General features: G+C 36.8%; 1 protein-coding gene across 1 annotated transcript in view; it reads left to right on the top strand.

Annotated features, from left to right (window-relative positions):
* The window catches only part of Mmp16 (matrix metallopeptidase 16), a 241,821-nt gene that overhangs the window by 171,557 nt on the left and 44,637 nt on the right, over nucleotides 1–25,627 (top strand). Inside the window, exon 6 of the mRNA XM_032905461.1 lies at nucleotides 2,254–2,465. Coding sequence (XP_032761352.1) covers nucleotides 2,254–2,465 — 212 coding nt within the window. The remainder of the gene's footprint in view (nucleotides 1–2,253; nucleotides 2,466–25,627) is intronic.

Here is a 25,627-nt window from a genome sequence, read left to right as displayed (position 1 = left end):
GTACTATTGTATTACAATAGATGCATAAAGTCATAAACATAGTTAAAAGTACAAATTTTCACATAATAAGTTGAGACTTTCTTAGCCACTGACATCTGGTCTTAGCATCTAAAATTCCAGTTTGTGGTGTTTTGGGGTCCAGCTGTAGTTGTGCATCCTCTTCTTCCTCTCAGGGTGTATAAGACTTTACTGGACATTGTACTGAAAGAATGAAGCAGAGCCCAGAACAGGCAGGCTTCTGCAAGATCGCCGTCCATCTGCGAGTGAATGCCAGGGGTGAAAGGACTGGCTGGCAAAATGCCTTCTCCTAGCATCTTAGTGATGCTAGTATCTATGAGGCAAAAGCCTTTCCTGATGATTCAATGAAACAGCTCTCTGAGCAGATCTTAGCTTGTGCATATTTCTTTATTCAGGGTAAGCTTGGACACATACACTTTTTTTATGGGTTAACTAAAGATTATATAGTTTGAGGAAATAGGCTAAAAATGTCTATGGGAAGCAAAGAACATAAGCTGACCACTAAGGAAGTATGATACCTCATTAGCATGGGGAGGCATTTCAGGAATCTCAGGTACAGAGCTACATGAATGTCCTCAGGTAGACAGTGGGGATCCAGGATTCCATAGGTAGACAAGAGAAAGCCCCACCGACAAAAGGAGTCATCATTATGCACCAAGCTCAGGGCTTTTTGGTACTGTCTGACTTTGAAATTAGCAGCATGGTTTCCCAGCATCTGTTACTTCTATGAAAAACTTTTTAAAGGTACTGAAATAAGTTATGCAATATAAAACCTTACTGACCACAAAGGCATATTTATTAAATTATAAAGAAAGTAAACAGAAAAGGTATGGACATAAACACCTATGTTTATGAACATATACCATGGACTCTAATATGAGAAACTAACTTTGTTGGTGGTAATATTGTTTTTGCTCGCAGGATTTATTCAGCAAATGCATATTAAGAAGAAGTGAACACACTATCATGAATATTTACTGTGACTATGACCTCCTCAGTACAACTAACGATCTGAGTGAGGACATTTAGTCCACACATTAAAACTTTGACATTCACAGATTACCTGTAGCAGGTATCCTTTACTATATTAAGTCCATGAAGCTCTCAATTTTACATATAATTGTGAGCTATCAGTGTGCCAATACTCAGTATCCAGAAGATAGGATTTGCATTTTAATCAGTACGATTTAAGTGAACTAATTTGTTTTGTACTCGTTAGTCTTTTCAATTTTAATAGCACAATCATAATCATTCTCATAGGGTCAAAGTAAGTTTGAAATGTATTGGATGGACTGATACATGATACATGTCACAGAAACAAATCCAAATAGCTTGGATGCTAAGAGATACATTGCCTGTGTGTGACATCAGAAATTCCTCCTGAATGGTTAGCTCAAAAAAGTCTATTTCCCATGACCTCATGAATTATTGTCGAAACTGAGGGCTGTGAAAGATTATCCATTCCATTTCTAAATTTTAAGTGTGAACAACTCTGCATTTATTAGAGAGTGAGAGCATCAATCCCTTGAGGAATGATGGCCAACATCTGTCTCAAATTGTGTGAGGAAACTTTGGCTCAACTTGGAACACTCGTTTTAGAAATACTTTACATTAATATTTCACCACTGGTATGATGATCTGTGGACATTTTAAATTCAGTATTTACATGAAACACCCAGTTATTCATCAAGACATTTTATTAAAAAAATACTGAGATCAATAAAAGGTTATAAAATATAGTTGGAGACATATGGTAGATTAATCTTTGATTTGTTAGTATTTATCTTTGGAAAATATTTTCATGGAATCAGCCTCTATCAAAGTCCAGGTTTTTTCTTGAATGGAGCTCACAGTTATGAATCTAGCATTTATTCTCATCCATCTTTTTTTTTTTCATGGAAAACTTACTTCTAAACAGGTTTTGAGAGCAGCCTTCTTCCAAAAGGGACTTGGTTGAAGCTATAAAATGAAAGTCACTAAAAAAAAATAAAAAAATTAACAAAGAAACCATAGTACTAGGGCTGCACTCCATCTTCATACGGACAGTCTGAGACAACCTTGGTAACGGTTGGGTGGGTTTGAGGGGTTGTGTTTTCAGAAAATATACGATCTTAACAACCTCTTAGCTTTGCTTAGTCTGTGCTCTCTGCTGATAAGCGCTTGTTCTCTGTAGCATATTTTCCAGCACTATTCCAGATTTAAGTGAGCCAAGCACTGTCCTCATGTTTTCAAAAGGTCCACCTGACAAGATCCCTCCACCTACAAGACCTCTACCGACAGTGCCCCCTCACCGATCTGTCCCTCCGGCCGACCCAAGGAAAAATGACAGGCCCAAACCTCCTCGACCTCCCACTGGCAGGCCTTCCTATCCCGGAGCCAAACCCAACATCTGTGATGGGAACTTCAACACTCTAGCTATTCTTCGAAGGGAGATGTTTGTTTTCAAGGTAGGAGGCCGCGATTTATTTTTTTAAGAGAAGATAAAGTATCAAGTGTCTCTTTAGAAAACAAGTTCTCATTCATTCTAACTCTACCTTTCAGGCCCTCACCCAGTTAGGAGTCAAAAAAAAAAAATCCTAAAAATCCCATGCACAAATGGGCGTCAGTGTCTAGCAGAAGATTGCATGACATTCTATTTTGGGAATGCACTTCTGTCAGCAGGAGCTGAAATGACTGTAAATGTGAGGTTCAAAGTACTGCATGTTATGAAGAGATAAAATAGCAGAATTTAAATCATGAATGGGATCTAATAGCGCCGATTTGCCTGTCAGTTTAGCTACTTCCCAGCATGCTGTTGCGCAGATGCATTACTATATAAACCTTAAAAGGTCTCTATAATTTCACTTGACAATTACTGCATTGCTTAGCTGTCATTATTGGGTCTGTCATTCTCAGGGTCATTGTTGTTGTTGTCCTTTTCCTTTTGTCGTTTTGTTTGTGGTTCCCTGCTGTCCATTTTAGGTAAATCTCTAGTCGTCCATCACTTCCAGTTTGTAGAACTTGGGTTGTTTGTTTTTGTTTGTTTGTCTGTAGGCAGGATACTTAATTTCTATTTGCGATTACAAACTATCAAGTAACATTTTTTACATTTGAAAAATGTGCTTAAGAAAGTTGTTTTATTATGAATAACACAATGAAATGTACATGAAAAGAGAAAATAGGTGTATATACATTAACATGAAAATTAGGTGACTTGCACAGTTTTAAATGCTAAAAACGTCAAGAAAAATAAAATCAGAATTTAAAAAGTCTGGAATACTAAATTTGAAACGTATAACAAGAATATTATTCCAATATGTATAAAGTACTTGATTTCATTTCAATATGTTAATAAGCTTATATACAGTTGCTAAAGGAAAATCCTACTTTAATTATGCATGTATGCACACATCTCTATATGTGTTTCTGTCATTGTTCCTTGTGATGATTCCCAAAGTCACTCTTCTTTTTTTTCTAAATAATATGTTATGGTACATTTGTGTAAAATTCGGTAATATTATCAATTTACAGTGACCATGAAAACATCAATATACGATAAATTCAGTCTTCATAATTCACCATAATTCACTATTATTCCCAGTTGCTCTGTGGTTAAGCTTCAACACACAATTGAAAAGAAAAAAGGAAATAAAATACAGCAATTTGTTGATTCTATATTACCGGGGTATTGGATTTACTGCCTTATCTAAATTCCCACAGTGCAAGTATGATACCTTCATAAAATAAAATTTTCATAGTGTCACCATTATCTAAGAATAATGCATTCTTCTTTGCTTTTTCTGTCTGCATTCTTTCTTTATTATTTCTCTCTGTCTAAACAATCTGGTCTTCTGAGCCAAGAGTTATATCTACATTATATCTACATATCTCTCAAAAAATTGAAATCTACCTCCTCCTTCCCCTGCACACTGTACTACTCAGGGAGTGCACTAAAGCGATGAACAAAGGCCTGTATAGGCTCTGCTGGAATCAGAAGCAAAAGAAAAATCTTATAGACCAGGTCTCTAATATAAGGCAATGATAACTACTCTCAATATTGTAAAAGTTATAACTTAAACTTCTTCCCTGATTGTCTATCTCACCTTAGATTCTTTACCAAAACTCCATAAGAAAAAAGGTTACTGAAATAAATCTGAAATAAATCTAAATTTGTTAAATATAACATCATCTGAAGAGGAGTGTACTCTTTCATTTTAACAACTTTCTTAATAGTACAGACATTTATAGCCTCTATATTTACTATATTTATCGTTCTCTCTCTCTCTCTCTCTCTCTCTCTCTCTCTCTCTCACACACACACACACACACACACACACACACATACACATGCTTAGGATGCTTTGTTAGGCACCATTAATGTGTGAGTACAAACTAGCTCTCCTATCTATGTCCTGTTCATATAACTGGAAAAAAAAGTTCGACATCAATGTACATACCATGAAGATGCAAACATAGAAGTCATAACATGGATGCAAAGAGATAGTTTAGGAATTTAATCCAACTGGAAGTTTGACTGACTTAACAGTTTGAATTAATTTTTAGAACAAGCAGACTTTTTTCAAGAACATTAAATATGTAACAGCTTTTATTCCATTGAAAAGAGTGGGCATGATAGTGTCTGAACCAAAGATCTTTGGGATCTAAATTGGATGAAAATAGTGTGACGTTGAGGTAGAGAGCACAATGGAGGATTAGCTGTTCTTAATCAAAACCAAACAGATTGGATAATCAATGTGTCTGGTTGAATACTAGCCATGAACAACACAACCATACTACAAATTCAATACTATTCTTTGTCCTACCAGAAAACATAAATTCAGATAATTCAAGTCATTTGTAATCCTTCAATAACTGTAAAGAGTTATTGAACTCTACTTTCTTATATAAGGAGTTATATACATCTATTTGATTCGAATCCAGAGCTTCCGACTCAGCTTTCTACTACCTGGAAAATGAGAAAATGTTCCAGAGTAAAGTTTTACTTCACCCTCTATTTTAAAGTTGGAAATACTGAAGACATATTTATTGTCCTCCCACTGTATGATCTTTTAGGGGCTGACAGTGTTGTACTACATAAAACAGGTTAGTGTCTTCTTTCTTAGAGTTTTCCTTCAAGTTTTCAAGGTGAACAGTTTGGATGTGAAATGTCTACTACAAGCTTTTGTGTTTGACTGTGTTTCCAGATGGTGATATCATTTTGGCAGGATGTGGAAACGTTAGATCTGTGGCCTAGCTGGCCAAATGTATCCGCATGGGTGAACCTGGCAGGTGGCATTCATTTTTGCTTCCAAACATATAATTTCTTCCTGGTTAGCCACAATGCGCATGAGCCTCTGTCACCTGCAGCAAATCCCCGGCTGCCAATGAGAGAGAGCCAATAGCATTTACACTCTCCATGAGGTACTCTCTGAAGCCCCTGACTAGAATAAGTCTTCCTCCTTTCAATTGCTTCTGTCAGGTGTCTACCATCGTGATAAAAAAGTAACTAATAGAGAGGACTGCACATGTAGGCTCTCGGTATGAGTGTTATGAAAACACATGGGAGCCAAAGTGATGCTTTGTGATTGACAGGCAGTCTGCTAATTTCTCCCTTTGTGCTGTAGATATTTAACCTAGATGATATGGCCTTAACCATTACACCAGTGTCAATGCTCTGTATCTAACCTTCCTGCTTGATACCTTCATATCTCAGGAGCCCTTCAAATATAATGAAGGATGGTATTGTTTAATATTACTCTTTCTTGTGATGCATGATTTTCTATGTATTTGCTTTATTATAAACCAGAGACCTCTTATTCCATTACCTCTCCTTTTGTACACCCAAGTCTCCCTTATTTCAGAGCCTAGTGGCTTCTCTTATGAAGCCTCGGGTATTCCATTCTTTAAGTCAGTATCCCTGCAGGAAACTCAGATCCTGAGTGCCTATTCTGGCCAAAGTTGTTCTGGTCATTTTTCTGGCTGTTCCGTGAATCTGTGTAACACGTTGGTTTGTTGTCTCTAATCATTGCCTTTGTTGCATGTTCTGGACTAGATGATGCCCAGTTAGTCCATTTGCATTCACCCCTAGTGAGCAGGAATTCAAATGTGGCAACTCATTCAACTCGTATATACCATAGGAGAAAAAACGAAATAATGAATGTTTTCTACTTTATTTTTGAAAACCCCACTAAATTTATTTAATTGCTTATTTACTAGTGTTTCATGCATTGCATTGTATGTGTGGAGGTCAGAGTACAAGCGTTAAAACTCAGGTGTGACTCGAACTTTTGTCGCCCTATTCCTCGTCTTTATTTTCTTATATTTAAAATTTTTAATGAGCATTAATAGACTTCAATTCTATATGTATGTTTTAACAATACTACCAGCACCAACAAACAAAATCTATATGTATATAAAAAGCAATAAAAAGCATGATTATTACCTCATTGGAGAGAATTCTTTCTGGGCTATAGAGATGGCTTCCAGAGGTCCTGACTTCAAATCGCAGCAACCACCTGGTGGCTCATAACCCTCTGTAATGAGATCTGATGCCCTCTTCTGATGTGTCTGAAGACAGCTACAGTGTACTTACATATAATAAATAAATAAATATTTTTTACAACAAGAAATTCAGTATAGATCATTTTGTTTGCTAGCTTTCTCTCCTAGGATTCAATATCATCTTCTCATTTACAGAGAGTTATTCTAGGACGGGGTTGTAACTGGAAGATGTGTGTGTGTGTGTGTGTGTGTGTGTGTGTGTGTGTGTGTGTGTGTGTGTGTGTGTGAGCGTATGCAGGTGTGTACAAACTCACATGTGTTCCATATTGATACATGAATCAGAAAATTATACCCTGCTGTTTCATAATCTTTGGGGACCATAAAGCCACCTAAGACAAGCAATGAAGATCAAAGAAACATGTCAAAGAACAGGCAAAACATAACAGTACCCTAAGATACATTGGTACCTGAAGACTGTCACTTGGATTCACTGAGCTGAGCTCACAGTAGCCAGATATAATTGGGAACATGACATATGCCCTTGTCTTTTAAGTGGAACATACTGACATTGTTTGTCTTCATTTCAGGGTGAAGGAAATTACCAACAAATTTGAATGAGGTTATATGAATCAAGTTTCAATTATAAAAAATTAAATTGCATTTGGAAAAGTGCAATGGTAGCTGTAGTTTTTAAATCACGAGATTTAAAATAGAAAGAAACATCATTTCCTTCACGTAAGAGGACAGGTTCTATCAACTGATCACTTCTTTGTGTCAAGCATGACAAGCAAAAGCCTGTCGGCTCTAACATAAAAAAGCCAACATGAAGAGCAAACTACAGTCAGTGCAGAGTGAAGACTCATTGCCTTAGACCCGGAGCTAGCTCATAATGTACAGGACAGCAAACCAAAGTAGATATTGTTGGAGTCCATTTAAGTGTTTTGTTTTTTTTTCTTGAGATGTGCATCCATATGTACAATGAGGTATGATAACATCCACTCCCAACTATGCCAGTAGTAGCTCTTACTGAAGCTGTATATCTTCTTATTTAATAACCTTGTCAATGGCTCGCCAATAAGAGGTGGGACCTGGAGAGACCTACGCTATCGATGCTGGAATTTTCAGCGGTCTTGACCTTGTACAGATAGCCATAGCTGCTGTAAATTCATAAGTGCCCCAGCCATGCTGTATCAATATGCTTCATTCCCACCATTTCTCCTCTTCATCCTTCTCTAACTCTTGAATTGTAAATGCTCTGCTCAATTTGTATTCATTCATCACAATCTTATTTTGCTCGCAACTGGTTATCTTAATAGATGTCACCTATGTAAATATATTGAGGAGTTCCAAATAAATACAAAGAGGAATCCAATTTCATTTTTAAAAATTGTTTTTATTTTATTTGGTCATTTTCCTAAAGTGGACATGTTCTTACTGAAAAGAAGAGGTGAAGATGGAGGAGGAAATATATTGAAACATGAGAACTCAGCCTCAAATATATTTTCATATTTTATAATAATGTGATTCAGTCCTTCAAGTAGTCCATTGTGAACCTCTTAACATGTTGATCTAAGAAAATTAAACTTTCTTTCTTTATTACATCCTATATCAATTCTTGACACCTTATCTCACACTTCACCTTACATATAATATCCTCTAATTTCCTGATTTTTCCGTCTTTTCCTGTTTTTCCTTCTTCCTCTGCTTTGCCTTTTCCCACCTTGACTGTTTATCTCTAATACAGTATGTCATTGGTATTTAAAGGATGTGTATCTCATTCAGGGACTGCTTCAACAGAAAGCTTTTCTCCCCAGTTCAGAAAAAGTTAAGATGTTTCTCTTCTCTCCAGGATTTAGTCCAGATTCCACCCAACTCCTATGATTGTTCTCCTTTTATTTTACTCTTTCACTCACTCCTTCATCCCATTTTTTTGTCCATTCTGTGATTCCTCTAGTGTACCAGGTTGCAAGTTTCTGAGTTAACTACTTGTGGATCTCTATTCCTCTGTGTTCATCCCCTGAAGACTGTGCTCATTCTTAATTCTTATTCTCAGTGTTACTACCTAGATTACATCCAGCTGAGCCTGGGGCATGGTGCAGGATGGATTTCCGGCAGTCCTGCAGATCACATAGTAGGCAAGGTTAAATTCTTAAATGATGAGAGGGATTAGTTTAACACAGTGCAAAAATAAAGAATAAATTTAACCCTGGTACAACATATATGTATATATTTATGTGGGTATTTTTGTATGTACATGTGTGCATAGTGGAGTGTGCTCTAGTGTGTGTGTGTTTGTGTGTGTGTGTGTGTGTTTCTGTGTGTGTGTGCATGCATGCTTACATGGCTTACATGTAGATGAATATAAATGGAGAAGTGAGAGTTTGATGTTTTCCTTGCTCTCCACCTTATATTTTGAAATATAGCCTGTCATAGAACTGAAAACCATCAATTTTGCCAGGAGACCTGGCCAGAGTGTTTCAGGAATGTTTGGTCTTCAATTTCACAACACTGGGCTTATAGACATATGGTCTTATACCCAGCTTTTTATTTGTGTGCTGTGAGTATGAACTTCTATCCCCAGGCTTGTGTACCAAGAACCTTGCCAATAGAACCATTTGCTCATTCTCTGAAATCATCTTTATAAAGTAGCACATAGTCCTACTCAGAGAATGGCTATAATCTTCATGGTATAAGGGAAAAGAATTCTCGCTGTCTCAGTAAGAACACAATTAAGGGCCATTTATTTGGCAGAGAACCAAAATAGGTTTCTCCAAAACACCCAAAATTGTATTCAATAATGGTGTAGCACGGGTAAATCTCAGATTTCATTGATCCAAATATTAATTTGGTACTGCCTATCATGTAGCATTAGGATACTGAAATAATGTCTCAGCTCGTACATAACTAAAGTTAGGACAATCTATGCAGAAACTTAATTGTAATTTCTTTCTGGTACAAAATCATAATATTCTATCTTTGAAAAGCCTTTAAACATGCAACTGGAATTTAGTGGAAAGCTGCACTTTTAATCACTATTAACTGATGTTCAAGATCAGTTTATTCATTCTTGATTCACAATTTTCTGTTGCATGGTTTCTTTCTAGTGTTCCCTGACTAATCTAAAAAGGAAAGTACATGGGTATTCTTCAGAAGGAAGGGTTTGTACACCTGACTTTCCAAATTCTTTCTCAGTCACTGATTTTCTTTTAGAAAGTGAAAAAATGCTGTTTATATTGGATACTTGTCTTAGAGAAACTCAAACAATCTTACTTATGTAAATCATATGTTAATATATGACTATTATATACATTTTTTTAAGATTAAGTTGGTTTTTCAAGTATTCATTATTTTGATATAAAATTTCTTCTTGTGAGGAGACATAAGCAATATCTATTTCTCCTAAGGTCCTAATGACAAGCACAATCCCACCAAAGTTAATTCTGGCACAATTAGGATTGTTCTTACAAGAATATGGGCACCCCTTTCTTCATTGTCCATATTTGGAATGCTTTACCTAGTATCAGAAATGAGGGTTTCACCGTACTACATAAATGGAATCCCCACTCTAGACCTTACACACACACACACACACACACACACACACACACACACACACACACACACACACACACACACACACAAACACACACACACACACACACACATACACTCACTAGTTCTAGTCTCTATCCCAGACCATGTATGAGGTTGCCAATTGATATGGAGCAGTTGGAAGTCTAGCTTAGAAGATCCTTTGCCCAGGGCAACCTAAATCTGCTTGGTGCAGAGGACAGCAACACAGGACAAGATCTATGTACATAGTCAATGTAGTTACACAAAAATACTTTCTGAAAGAATATTATCGTTCAATGTGTAAACCTTTCAGTCTGTAGCCATGTTAATTCCACTGTTCTAAATTTACATAAATTTATATAAACTCAGTGTCAAATAAAACTTTCTGATCTATTATCAAATATAATTTATAATCTATCAAGCTGGAATAGCCACACTGGGGATCAGTCTGGAGGTTCCTCAGAAAATTGGACATAGTACTACCTGAGGACCCAGTTATACCACTCCAGGGCATATACCCAAAAGATGCTCAAACATATAACAAGGACACTATGTTCATTGCAGTCCTATTTATAATAGCCAGAAGCTGGAAGGAAACCCAGATGTCCCTCAACAGAGGAATGGATACAGAAAATGTGGTACATCTACACAATGGAATACTACACAACTATTAAAAACAATGACTTCATGAAATTCTTAGGCAAATGGATGGAAGTAGAAAATTTCATCCTGAGTGAGTTAACCCAATCACAAAAGAACACAAATAGTATCCCCTCACTGATAAGTGGATATTAGCCCAAGAGTTCAGAATACTCAAGGTACAATTCACAGACCATATGAAGCTTGAGAAGAAGGATGACCTAAATGCAGAGGCTTCAGTCTTTCTTAGAAGGGGGACAAAATACTCACTGGAAGTAGAAGGTGAGAGGGATTTGGGAGGAAGAAAGAAGGGGGAGAGGAAAAGGTGGCAGGATCAGGTATGGGAGGAGACAGGGATGATATACAGAAGGTCAAGTATTTAAACAGAGATATGTAGCAATGGGGGATAGGGAACTGGGGGTATCCAGCAGCAAGTACCAGATGCCCTGAAGAGGCTCCCAGAACACAACAGGAATGAGATTAGCTGAAATGCCCAACAAAGGGAAGGGAGAACCTGTAGAGACTATATCCAAAGGTTAGGCAAGACCCCTGGTTGAAGTATGGGACCACCATGGCTCCTGTCTAAAGGAAATACAGGGACAAAGTGTGGAGCAAAGAAAAGGCCATCCAGAACCTGCCCTACCTGGGGATCCATCCCATATAAAGACACCAAACCCAGACACTATTGCTGATGCCAAGAAGTACTTGCTGACAGAAGCATGATAAAGCTGTCTCCTGAGAGGCTCTGCCAGAGCCTGACAAATACAGAGGCAAATGCTAGCACGAAACCATTGATCTGAGAATGTGGTCCCCATTAAAGGAGTTAGAGAAAGGACTGAAGGAGCTGAAGGGGTTTGCAACCCCATAGGAAGAACAATAATGTCAAACAGCCAGACCACTCCAGAGCTCCCAGGGACTAAACCAACAACGAAAGAGTACACATGGAGGGACCCATGGCTCAGGCCACACATGTAGCAGAGGATGGCATTGTCTGGCATCAATAGTAGGACAGGCCTTTGGTCCTGTGAAGGCTTGATTCCCCAGTGGAATGGAATGCCAGGGCGGTGAGGTACGAGTGGGCAAGTTGGTGGATGAGATAGAGGGGTTCCGGAAGGCAAAGGAGATAACATTTGAAATGTAAATACAAAAAATATCCAATAAAACAAATTTTCAAAGAAAATGCTCATTTTCTCAATTCATGGAAAACTTACAATCATTTATGTAATATATATAATAAGTTTAGCTTCAAGATTTTTAGTAAACATGTAAAATATAATTTTTTATGAAAGAATTTTCCAAAAGCATTCTTTCTAAATATTTGAAATATCTGAGTTTTCTCAGTTTTCTCCCCTTAACAGTTTACATCTGAAGTTCCCCTTTAGACTTATGGTTTAGTGACAGCTTGGGGAGATGACTGGAGATGAAGGAGATGATGCTAGTTCATAATTGGTAGTGTGATCCATGGCTAGAATCAGAGATTTGTAGTCTCCTTTGGAGGGGATCAACATAGTTGGTTTCCAGGAATGAGGATGTCTTTGCTCAGACATGTTCTGCTCTTTCCTGATCACCAAACTTTCAACACCTTTACTCTTTGACATGTTCATCATGATGCTATTCTCATGCATGTGGCAAAGTCATCATGGATGTACCTGTGACACTGTGCTCTTAAAGTTTTCTTCCCATTTTGCTGTTCAGTAATTTGTCTCAGTGATTTTCAAAACATTTGAAACACTATTGCTTCTATGTCTGTAGGGAGTTAAATTTTACTGCTTCTATGACCACTTTAATTGTAAACATACTGTGTTATGATCATCATTGCAACTTTTTAGCTATTTAAAATGGCTTAAAAATTACAGCCAAGTCTTTCAAATTTGTTAGAGCATTTATTTATCTTCATGAATTGGTCATATGTATGCATACTTAGAATATGCAATGAATATAACTGTAATCATCAGTAAAGTATGTGACTTACTAAAATGTTCCATAATATTAATTTAAATATACACATAAAACTTTGGAAAGACAAAGAGAAGCATAATAGTTGTTTTAGTGTCCTAATAACCAGGTAGATTGAATAAATAAATTCCTTGGCATAATTAAGCCAATCATATAATTCAGGATAAATACAGATGCCTGGTATAATTGTGGCATACAGTAAACACTTACTTACTGAATAGTACCTTTGCTTATCACTCTGTTCCTTGATTTTGAATTCCATGAGGAGGGTATCAAGAGTCTTATTCAATATTCTAATTCTAATGCTCAGAATAGTTTTTTGAAATTATTACATCATATTTTATTTTTAAATGAGATTATTATGTGAGATATAACAAAATTTTAATTATATAAATTCAAATGAATCAAGTAATCGGACGATTATAATGTGCTAGTGTGGAAAGACAATATTGGAAAATAATTACTCTCTCACATTATTCTACAACTAATAATTGTAATTCTAATGGGATTAGTGAAGGGAAGCCCTTACTCTTCAAATTTTAATTGATATGTGGATAAGATAATTTATATCGTGAAGGTCTTCTCCCACACTTTCAATCCAAGCTCTATCCATCATCAGTCTTCTACATACGATGATTGATGGATTTTAGTTCTCAGTGTGTCAGAATGAGTGCTTTGCCTACAGTTATCCATGTTTTATACAGAATAAGAAAATGTCAAATGAATATGTAGCAACCATATTAGGGGAAAAACACAAACGCTCAGCTTTCTTTCTCTGGCTACAGCTGTTATGTTGCTACATATATAGAGATGCCTGGTAAGCAGGATTTGAAAATTCTGCAAATTGCACTCGCAAACAAGAGTCAGACATTAGTAGCAGGAAAGAGAAGAACTAGATACTTAGTCAATAACGAGCAGTTCCTACAACATTTTCTAAATGTCTGTGACTTTCAAAGTTCCTAAATCCTGGGTATTTACAATCAGACAGTTTACAGAATTCATTAGTAATAAAAGAAAATATTATTTTTAGCTCACATTATTCTCATAGATTTTATTAGTTCCTTGTATTGATAAAAATATCATCCACCCTCCAGTAAAGCAATAATATATTTACTATCCACGAGCTACTAGGCACTTCAGTGTTTTAAATGTGTTGTCATAACATAGGCCACACATTATATAAGAACGAAAGGAATCAGAAGATTAACCTATTCCAACCTCACCCCTAGAATTACTGGGAACTTACAACTTTTCAGTCTTACTAATTTGTTTTGTACTCAGCAAATATAATTATAATTGTTTAAATTTTTACTGAATGTATTGTGTGTATGCACATGTGTGTCTGGGAGTGGAGATAGAGAGCACACATGAGCATGTGTATGCATTGGAACATGTGTGTCTGTCTTAATGTATGTATAGAGGGCAAACAACAATGTGTGGATTCAATTCTTTCCTTCCACAATAGAGGTCCAGAAGATCTATCTCAGGTCATTAGACAACTTAATAGCAAAAACCCTTAGCGCTGTCCCATCTAATCAGTCCTAGGTATGTGTCTTTTGTTGTGTGGTTTGAGTTCAGCTAATGGTAGCAGAACATAAAACATCAAGATATAAATTGTTATCATAAAGGTACAGACCTTCTAAGAATTCAAGTTAGAGTTTATTCTGTAAAAAATATTATAAATACAAAGATTAGTCCAAGTTGTTGCTGCATTTCTCTCATGAGCACTTAATGACTAAACACATATATTTTGTTTCTTCACTGTTTGAAGTAACAATATGCTGGAAATAATCAAATGACCATCAACGAGGAATTTAGTTTTAGACATTTCGATGTGATAAAACTTAAATATTGAAATTATACTGCATTAGACATATGAGCTTTAAGGGTGCTATTTCAGAACAAAATGTTGAGATTCACAGCACAGTTAATCCACATATATATGAAGGCAATCAGTGGAGATCAATACAAAAAGGGTTTATCATGGACTATTTAGGAAGAAAAAATAGATCCTTATGGATATGAAAGTTCAACCTAGTAGTGTAGGTGTTTATATGTCAGTGTCATAAATACACATATGATATTTTAGTGATATATATTTACACTTTTAAATACGTACAGTTATATATGCAAGACCATCACATAAGCGAAGGCTATAAAGTTTCGTGCCACCATGTTAACACCAACTGAGGATAGTTATCTCCCAATTACAAAATTGAAGACATAGAGGCTCAGAATGTGCTCAGAAGTAACATGCTGCCCTAGAACATGAAGGAATCAAGGCTCTGTCCTTAAGTGCCAAAAAACAAATGACAATTACTTTGGGGATTTTATTATTTTGTTGTAGGTTTTTAAAAGGTTTTTATTGCTTTCTGTCCTGAGCACTTACTCAGTTAAAAATATAGTATTTTATCATTGTTTTTAATAGGATAGTTTAAGGAATAGTCTGGTTTTATACCCCTCAGGCAGAAAAATGTGTATATTTTTCAAAATTAATAACAAAAATATGTAGTAATTCACCTGGAAAATAGCAAAAGTAGATACCACAATGGATAATACAATTGATTAATGCTTTTGCGATAAAATATATTTTGCAAGGAAACACAAATAATCTATTTTTGTAGTAGCAGCACAGGAAATTGTAATCCATCAGCAGGTAGAATTGTATAATAGGCTTAGCAGGAAGGTTATTTGCAAAAAGTTATGAGTAATGATATGTACTTACAATATATACCCAAATAGTAAACCATAAACTGATACTCATCATGTATTTCATTATTTGAAATGCATACAAAAGACTAAAGGTAAAGAAAAGCAAACCTCAATGCCATGGGATTGTGACTGGATTTTACACCTATACTATTTCAGATAGTATCTTAACAGATTAATACATATGAAAGTCATAAATATTAAGTCATGATAGAGAGATATACTTTTCAAAATAATATCAAAAGGCAGAAGCCATTATTCTTCTCACTGCCCTTTTCCTTCAAACTGTGGCTAAAATGACTTGATCAAAATCATGATGATGCACTTAAATAATATAATTTTAGTTCAACTACCAAAAAATTCCAATTAAGTATGATTCTGTACTCAGCAGGATGTAGTCTCAAGTAAGAATAGCTTTCTGTGAATCAAGCTAGCCAACTACTTTGATATAATAAGTTTTCTTGTGGTTTTGACCACTAAGGCAAGAATCTTTTCTATTTACTACATAGCATTTTACTGTCATGCAGAATGACAAGATACTTGGAAATATATCCCAAGAGTACTGCTTGATTATGCAATTTGAGAAGGGCTGTCATGTAGCCTTCCCCACACACTGTCAGCTCCTCACATACTGACATATTGTAAGCAGTGTTCCTACCTGGTACATCACAGCTAATGCTCAAGCAGTTGAAACAACTGCCACCATTGCTGGAGCTACCGATGGTGGCACCCGTGTTTTAATTCTTACTAGCACTCATTTATTGTAAAGCATAATATTTAAAGAGTCTGCCGAAGATTCTCTTTCAACTTCACTCAGTTCTCTGAAGCTTATGATTAATATACACTTTCGTAGATTTGTTGTTACTCTTTCCCTCATGAAAGTTTCACTACCGGTAAATAAGCATTAGAGACCTGGCCCTGCTCTCTTTATCCTTGTCAAATCCTATCCTTTCCTGGGTTAGATAATAGTTCAGCAGACACTGCATCAATATCTAAGGTACAGTGTACAACAGAAACACGTGCATCAAGAAACAAGTTTAAAGATGATAAAGCTGTTATCTCTTTGAACAATTAACATCAGCTAAGCCTGGAAGTCAGGCGGTAGTAGGGTTTTGAGAAGACAGTGTGGGTTGTTATAGAAACAAAAACACTGGAATTGAGAAATGCAGGAAAGGATGCTTTACACATGTTCATACATACCATGTGAAAATGTAAGGCTTTATTCTACGTGTTAAGAATGTTAGGTGGGAGTAGAGAGATAGAGCAAACAAGAAGGGATGGAGAAAGAAGTGTTAGAACAGCAAGTGAAACAGCACTATTATCATCATCACCACCACCATCATCATCATCATCATCATCATCATCATCCATCATCATCCATCACCATCACCATCATCATCATCCTTAATCTTTGTACAGTCCAGTCTTTACACCCTCCATTCTTTATTCCAACAGTTCCTCTTCCCAGTCTTCCTCCTCCATCTCCAAGAGAATGTCCCCACACCCTTACATACCCCACACCCCACCAGACCTCTCTACTTCCTAGGGTCTCAAGTCTCTCAAGGGTGAGGTGCTTCTTCTCTCACTGAGGCAAAACCAGGCAGTCCTCTGCTGTATATGTGTCAAGGGCCTCAGACCAGCAAGTGTACACTGCCTAGTTGGTAGCTCAATGTCTGAGAGATCTCAGATTGGAACCCATCTCAAGGGAAAGCTCCAAAGGCTGACACTATCACTGATGCTGTGGTGTGCTTAGAGATAGGAGCCCAACCAGCATGGCTGCCCTCTGAGAAGCCCAACAAGCAGGTGTAATAGTCAGATGCAGATCCTTAAACCCAATCAATGGACACAAGCCAGGGACCCCTGTGGTTGAATTAGGGAAAGGCTGGGAGAAGTTTAAGGAGGATAGACACCCTAGAGGAAGACCAGCAGAAACAACACTCTTAGTCACTAGAGTACAAGAAAATTCAGGACAAGGCTGTGGGAACAGAGCAGTGAAGCAACCTTTAGAGCTGCAGTCCGGGAGTAAGCGTGAATGGCTGGCATACAATCTTTCTCACACGCTCTTCAGTTTTTATTAGCCCTGTCTTTATGTGATTCATGAACCTGAATCAATAAGGTGATTCAGGGAGGAGACACAATGATCTAACCTAGAGTGGGATGAGAAATGCTATGTCTTTATATTGTAATACCAGAACTGCAGTAAAATTAAATTGTATTATGTTCCTTTCTCTGTGGAAATACTATAATTTATTATAATTTTATTTGAAAATAGTGAATTGTACCTTCATTCATCTCAGTGAAGAGAAAGCATTGTTATAGAAGCTATTGTGGCTGTTGCCTGCTGCAGCTCCTCTCTTCATCCCTGAGCTCCCCTATACACACACTGCACTCCTGCAGACTCTACCTGTCATATCTAGTTGCTCATAGCAGTTACTGTTCAAATCATTAGCTAACATTGACAGCATTGGTCTGAAGACCAAAGGAGCTAATGTCAGAGCTGGTCAATCGTGCCTCACTGACACACATTGAAATAATCCTGATGTACCTTAAAATCCATCATTTTTAAGCAGCTGCATTTACAGGTACTACTAAGTAATACGGAAGTACCTTGTGGATCCTTTAATTTATGGCTCATTGAATTTCAGTGCTATTAATAATCACTATGAGTACTTATTAAAAATAAAGTCTTCCAGTCTTCACTCTAAGGCTGTTTGATTCATTCAGCATCTAGAATCTGCATTTTTAACAAGCACCCTAGTGACTATGACATTAGAATTTCATAAATATTATTTAAGAAATGTGCATTTTGAATATATTTTCCCAATAAAAATGAAGCAAGGCAGTCTTCTACGGATTGGAAAAATTCACTAACAATACATCTGAAAGAGAGCTAATATCCAAATTATATAAAGAAGTCAAGAAGTGACAGCACATGCTGGTGGTTATGGGGAGAAGGAGAAACACAACCCCATTGCTTCTGTTTGCAAGCTGGTACAACCACTCTAGAGATCAATTTGGAGGTTCCTCAGAAAATTAGAATAGTTCTGAAGACTAGATCACTTTTCGGCATATACACAAAAGATGCCCCACCATATCCCAAGGACATGTGCCCCACTGTGTTCATATCAGCTTTATTCATAATAGCTTAAAGCTTATAACAACCCAGATGTCCCTCAACCAAATAATGGATAAAGAAAATGTGATTCATTTATACAGTGGAATTAAATATGAAGACACAAATTTTGCAGGCAAATGAATGAAACTAGAAAATATCCTGAGTAAGGTAACTCAGTCCCAAAATAATAGACATGCTATGTACTCACAGATTAGTGGATATTAGCCAAAAAGTACAGAATATCTAGAATCCAACCCACAGACCATAAGAAATGTAACAAGTAGAAAGGTTCAAGTGAGGATGTTTCAATTCCGCTTAGAATTATTTATTTAGCTTTATTTTAAAATTCAGTTCTGTTTTGTTTTTTAAATTCAGCAAGAAAATTCAGTCCATTGAAAATTTATTCTATGTTGCCAGCCTAGCCTGGAATCCAGTGAAACAACCTACAATCAGGCACATTACTAACTTTTCATAAAAATTCACAAATATTTGTAATACATTAACATTGTATAAGTACATGTAATGTAGCACAGGAATATTTAAAACATATTTTACCATATAAAAGCATAATACATATTCTGTGTGTGATATATAGTAAAACATTTAAGGGGACTATACATTTATTGTGATTAAAATACACAAACACAAAACTCAATCTTAAAACTATACAGATAAATTCACATGCATTTGTCTAAATAAGTTTGCACTGAACTCAGGAACAGCACTGCTTTTTCCAAACAAATTCTATTTAGGAAATGTAAGTCATGAGTCATTAACTCTTTTATGAATATTGTGCATCCAGGCAAGCATATGTTTTGATTTAAAAGTGCCAAGAATAAGCAGGGTTGGCAACCTTAAAGTCTGAGTCCATCCTACATGGCTTTGTCATGTGACTGGCATCCTAGTTCCTATTTCTATCATGCAATTCAGGTTTTGGCAGTAGAAATAAGGTGACTATTTAATGACTGCATTCTAAATAATCACTGGTTTGGAAGTCTTTTGAATACTCAGCTAGGATTCTGATGAGGGTATTCATGAAGATACTCTCAGGGACACATTCATATGGTTGTAACACCATTAGATAATCAGGCGTAGATTCACGTTTCAAAGCTATGGTTGAAGTAGGAGAATGCCATTTACGAGAGGACAAAGTCACCTTAGAAAACAATGATAATGTTTAGTGAAGACATATTTTCTGCTGTTCTATAACATTTATTTGTTAGGTATGAATTTTCTAGACATATCAGTTTGGAAAATCTATAGGTATTCTCATCTTGGTATGTGTTTGATAGCATTAAAGACTACATGGAACAGTAATTTTTTAATGAAAGTAGATTTATTTAATGCAGTTATGGTAGGGTAGTATCTTCTGATAAGGTGTTATAGGGCAAGCAGATGTGCCTCAGAGAGAGGGGAGAACCAAAGGATTTTGACTAAACTCACCATTTTTTCTCATGTAATACAGATGTTTCTTTTGTTTTTTTATTCTTTATTTATTTGCACTTTAAATGCAATCCCCCTTTGAAGTCTTCCCTCCACATGTTCCCTAACTCCTCCTCTGTCCCCCTGCCTCTATGAGGGTATTCCCCCACCCACCCACCCAAACCTGCCTTAGTGGCTTAGGGTTGCCCTATCCTCTGTGATCAAGCCTCGGACCTAGGGTGCTCCCCTTCCAGTGGTGCCAGATAAGGCAATCCTCCGCTACGTATCCAGCTAGAGCCATGGGTACCCCCTGTTTACTCTTTGTTTGGTGTTTTAGTCCCTGAGAGATTTGGAGTTCTGGTTGGTTGATATTGTTGTTTTTCCAATAAGATTGCAAACCCCTACAGTTGTTGCCCTAATGTCCCCATTAAGTTCCCTATGCTCAGTCCAATGTTTGACTGTGTACATCTGAATCTGTACTGGTCTGGCTGCGGCAGAGCCTCTCAGGGCTCCTGTCAGGAAGCACTTGTTGGCATCGCAATAGTGTCTGAGTTTGGTGTCAGCAGATGGGATGGATCCCTAGGTCGGGCAGTCTCTGGATGGCCTTTCCTTCAGTTTCTGTTTCACTCTTTGTCCCTGCATTTCCTTTTGACAGGAGGAATTCTGGATTAATATTTATGAAGTAGGCGTGTGGCCCTATCCCTCAACTGGGGACCATACCTTTCATTGGATATGGTCTCTACAGGTTCTATCTCCTCTTTGTTGGGTATTTGGGATAAAGTCCTTCCTATTGAGTCCTGGGAACCTCTTAGATCCCTGGCATCTGAGATTTTCTAATGGTCAACCCCAGTCCCACCTCCCCCACTGCTACACACCTACTTTCAAATTCTTGGCCCTCTATACTTCAGCCCCATCTCCCATATCTGAACTGCACCCCTTTTCCCTCCCCCGCTTATAAATATCATCCCAGTCCCTTGAAATTGATCTATCCCACTTAAATTCTCCATCTCAGACATAACTTTCCCAACAAGATTTACTACTAGGTACCACAGGAGCAAGCAACATTTTAAGTATAACATGCCCATCCTCACTCTAATTTCATGAATATAATGAATGAAGCATTCAAATAACCTTTCCCTAGTTGACATATGGGCCATGAGGGCCTAAGAGGCGAAGAACCAAGCAACCTCGTCATATAAGCCCAAAGCCAGAGCCTAAAATAAAAACTGGCACCTCAAGGCTCTGAGGGACCCCTGCCTTGCCTCTTCAAGATACATTGGCAGTAGGGACCAAGTATTTTAAGAAATCTGTCTGTACATCTCAGTCTGTCTATGGTCATAATAACAATAAACCTGAAAAGTTTCAGTCTATTTTCAAAGCAAAGTTAATAGAGGTTTTAAAATGCCCGTTAGCAAATTGCACCATTCTTTCCCTTCACGCCACGGAGTGCCAGTGGTAAAACATTAATGGACTGTAAAAGAGGAGGAGTTCACTTTTTTATTTTTGTACCTAATCAACGCTGTCTATAACTTCGTAGCCACACAACCCACCACGAGTTACAATTACAAGCTGTACGCAGTCTAAATATTGGAACTACCAGGAAGGAAAAGTAAACCTTTAAAAGTGGTTATGAAGGCCAGGGGAGAAAACTGAAATCCTTTGATAGGCAGGTTCTGGAGCAGCTGACCTTCTCTTAAAGTCCTGTTTCATCTTGGCACCCAGATAGGCTTACTTCTGCCAGCATGTAAAACAGATTAACAGCCACAGCAGTATAAGGGACTGTAATGGACTTTCAAGAGAACTGGAAAAACAGCGGGCACACTTCCCTATTGCTGACCAGTCATTTTGAAATTTTGTTTGTGAAGTGTTCGTTGAAGGAAACAAAGCCTTGGTGCTTTTCGAGATGTGCTGATCATCAATATCTACCTCTCATTTCTCTGAGAGCTGCAGATTACAGGCCCGGAAATATTCAGGCTATTTATGAACTACAGAAATAAAGACACCATTATCCATGTTCCATTTAAATGAAATATTGTCATGAAATTAGCAAGAGGGGGAAAAATGTACGGTATTTTTTTCTTTATCTCATAGTTTGCAATTCTAGTCAGTAAATGTATTTGAAAATAAAGCTGTAAATCATCTTCACCCTAAAGAAAAGTTTGAATTAACAGGAGCCTTGGTTACTGATTTTCACTCTTCTCCTTCCTTTCAGTAAGTTTGGGTGATTATAGTTGAGTATTTTGTGAATTCATATACAAATTATTAACACAAATATAATATTTCTTCTTGCAATCAATCTATTGCTTCAATAGCACTATTTGTCAGTGGATCTGTCATGATCTAGCATTTCTTTGCTATTTTAAAGAACTCTGTTGTAATATGAAAATAATGCTACTATAATGTACCTATTTCATAACTCACATGGGTTGGAGAAAGATGAAATGAACATAAATATCCTACATGAAAATCTTCCATGGTGTTCCCTCAAGAACCCACGCTATGTGACTATATTATTTATGAAATAATGAATCCTTTCTGTTATTGCCAGTAATGTGCTCTGTTTTGGTCTCAGACCAAGACAGGCCTGCTTTATACTAAATACGTGTTATAGCACCTCATATTAATGTGAGTCACTTGGGGGAAAGTCGGCAGTGACTTGTAAAGAATGTTTTCGTAAAAGTCTTTACACATTTTAAACAGGAAACATTTGTAGTCTCATTGAAATTTCTAATATATACTTAAAAGGAAAAATGTAAATGCATTTATGTTTGTATTTTATGGTCAGCTCTAACCCAGTCACTCCTAAAAAAAGGTGTAACCCCACAGAGTGTGACACTTCCTCTCTATATAAGGCTTCAGTTGATCATTTGTTCCTTAAAATATGCAGTTGGGGCTACTTTAACAATCACATGCCATTTCGAATTTAATTGCTTTTAAAAATATTTACATTAAATTAAATATATAAACAAGGAAAATGACAAATGGATACTAAAGAATAGTAAGTTACTAGAAATTAGATTTTTTTTTAAATTATCGTTAATTTTTTTATAGTCCAGTCATTATCCCCCCCTGTTCTGCCTTCTGACAGTTCCTCATCCCATTCGTCTTCACCACACCCCCAACTCAAAGAAGATTTCCTCACCACCCCACCACTCCACCAGGCCTCCCCACTCCCTCGGGCCTCAAGTCCTAGCTCAGACAAGGCTAAGCATGAGGGTCATTAGCAGAGTACATGTTTAGCATGTCCAAGACCTAGTGATACTCAAGCAAATAGACAAAACAAACACTAAGAGGTAAACATGAGTACCAAGGACCTCAGTGTTGCATAGACAGCCATATCTTTCCAATGGGTAGGGCTTTTGCTTCATGAAGTTTACAGCTAGACAAGACACATGGTGCATTCTCCCTTACAGCAGCCCACTCAACGCCATGCAGTCGTTTCAGAGCTAGCCAGCAGAGCTTGGATATTTTAGCTTATCTGTATCCTACAACTAAGTTAAATTGTGTGCTATCTTCCATAATATAGTCTTATCCTCTAGTTCTGGTGAGCAACCAAGAAGAAGGACAAGAGCTTTTGTTATTGGTTCTGTGTCTCTTTGGGACGGTGGGCAAGGGGGAGAGGCGTTGCCCTTGGAGCCTCTCTAACCCACACGTGGGAAGATATGTCATAATTGGAACTGTAAACTATCTTCATTAATCCATTGCTACTAGAATCAGCACTATCTAGTTATTAAAGATAACTCTTTCAATCTCCCTTTTGTATTTCTATATGGTTATGCTCATAAACTAAATCTGCTCTCACTTTTACTCAAAGAAGCCTCTCTTCGCAATGAACAGGGGTGAACACAGATTCACAACTGCTCAGGTGTCGGGGAGTAATTCCTGGTTGCCAGCTAAGACGTAAACAAGATGTTCCTACTACACCTTGTATGGCTCCCAGAATATTCTGGTACAGTGGATGAAGTTATAAGATGAGGGGGCTATAATGTTATCTGAACACAATAAAACCATTGCAATCATTAATAACTGGTTTCTTGTATTGGTCCACACAAGAACAGAAATTCATGGAAGAGGAGGGAGGTAGCATGAGGCCCTATCCTTTATTTCTGAACGTTTAGCTATTGATAGTTTCCTGAAGGTAGTAAATCATAGTCATTAGTTGTTTACCCACTGCTGGCCTTCCACTAGACTCCTGTAAATAGCACCAAATGAATGGACTCATAGGCATTCCAGATCACAAAACAAAAGGCCAAGGCATGAACACTGGAGACGTATTTGTGGAAGGAAGAGGAATGGGATGCTAGAGGGGTCACTATGCATACAGACATGTGCAAAATGGCCTAAAAATAAGTTTAACAAATAAAAATAAATAGCTTTTAAAAATAATGTAGGTTATTTTGAGGTAATTTGTGCAGACTAAAATACACTGTTTTGTAAAATAAAATGATTCATATATAATACAACTCTTTACATTGTACCATCAATTTTTGTATATACTAAAACGCTGAAATAGATTTGTTGTGATATTGGGTCCACATCTTCTCAAATATGGAAAACATAAACAATAAACATGAGGGTAAGAAAACATCTGAAAATGGATGCAAAACCTAAATTGACCATTTTAATACTTTCATTAATAATAAATTTAGAAGATTCATTTCTAAGATAAAATACTACTTTCAAACATCAGTAGATCTAAATGAATCCCATTCTCACCAACAGACTCTTCACAATCCTTGCATGAGTTATTGTTATAGAAGACCAATCTCCCCTACCATGGACTAGTCTTGCATTCAACTTCTATTAGAGTATAATTTGTTTTGGATCATGTTACTTTGTTCTTACTGCATTTCAGACTTTAAGTCAGGTCAATATAAAGAGCGGAGATCATATTCAGAACCTGAAGAAATTGTGTTTGTAACTTAGCATGTCTTAGTAATTTTTAAAAACATATTTATGCTTTTGAATGACTTTAAAACACGTATTTCAACTTTGAATAGCTTTAATCTCTATTTCTTACCCACTGCATTCATTGACTTATTTCTGCAGTAAATATGCATAAGCTACTTGCCTTTACATGATAGCCTTTTATTGCATGGGAATATCGTAGGGTGCTCTACAAAATTTTTCTAAATCAAGTTTGGTCAATGAAAAAACAGAAAGTAGATAAACATGGATAAATGCAATTGTGATAATCAAACACACAAAAAGCAATCTTTATTCTTGCAACCTTATATTCTATCACTATAGCTATATTACCTACTATGACCAATTTGCAATAGGCAAAGAATATATTTTGCGTCAATATTTTGGAAATGTATCACCATGACTATGCAATGCTGTGTAGCCTTATGCAATCACTAAGAGCCATAATGGATGGAGAGGGAAACAGAAGGAGGAATTCTGCCCAGATATTTACTTCTAAAACACATTAATGAAGACAAAAGACTGATTTTCATCGTTAACATTTTTCAAATATCGGTAGTAGCTGGGGCTGAATCATTTAACCTTGGAAAAGATTTATCTGGAACAAGATTAGTCTAAGTTCAGGTATATCATGGAAAAAAAGTGGCATATTATAAACCACATGTTAAAAGAATATTTCGAACTTTCTAGAAAGCAACACTCCAGGTAGCCATTCAGAGTATGGCCTCTAAGATTTCGCTTCTGTCCTTGGGAGAAAAATCTTTTGTCATTGAGATCGTGTTGCCCATA

This window comes from Rattus rattus, chromosome 1, assembly GCF_011064425.1.
Source record: "Rattus rattus isolate New Zealand chromosome 1, Rrattus_CSIRO_v1, whole genome shotgun sequence".
NCBI lineage: Eukaryota > Metazoa > Chordata > Mammalia > Rodentia > Muridae > Rattus > Rattus rattus.
The sequence above is the reverse complement of the archived record's forward strand: the minus strand, read 5'-3'. Positions and strand labels throughout refer to the sequence as shown.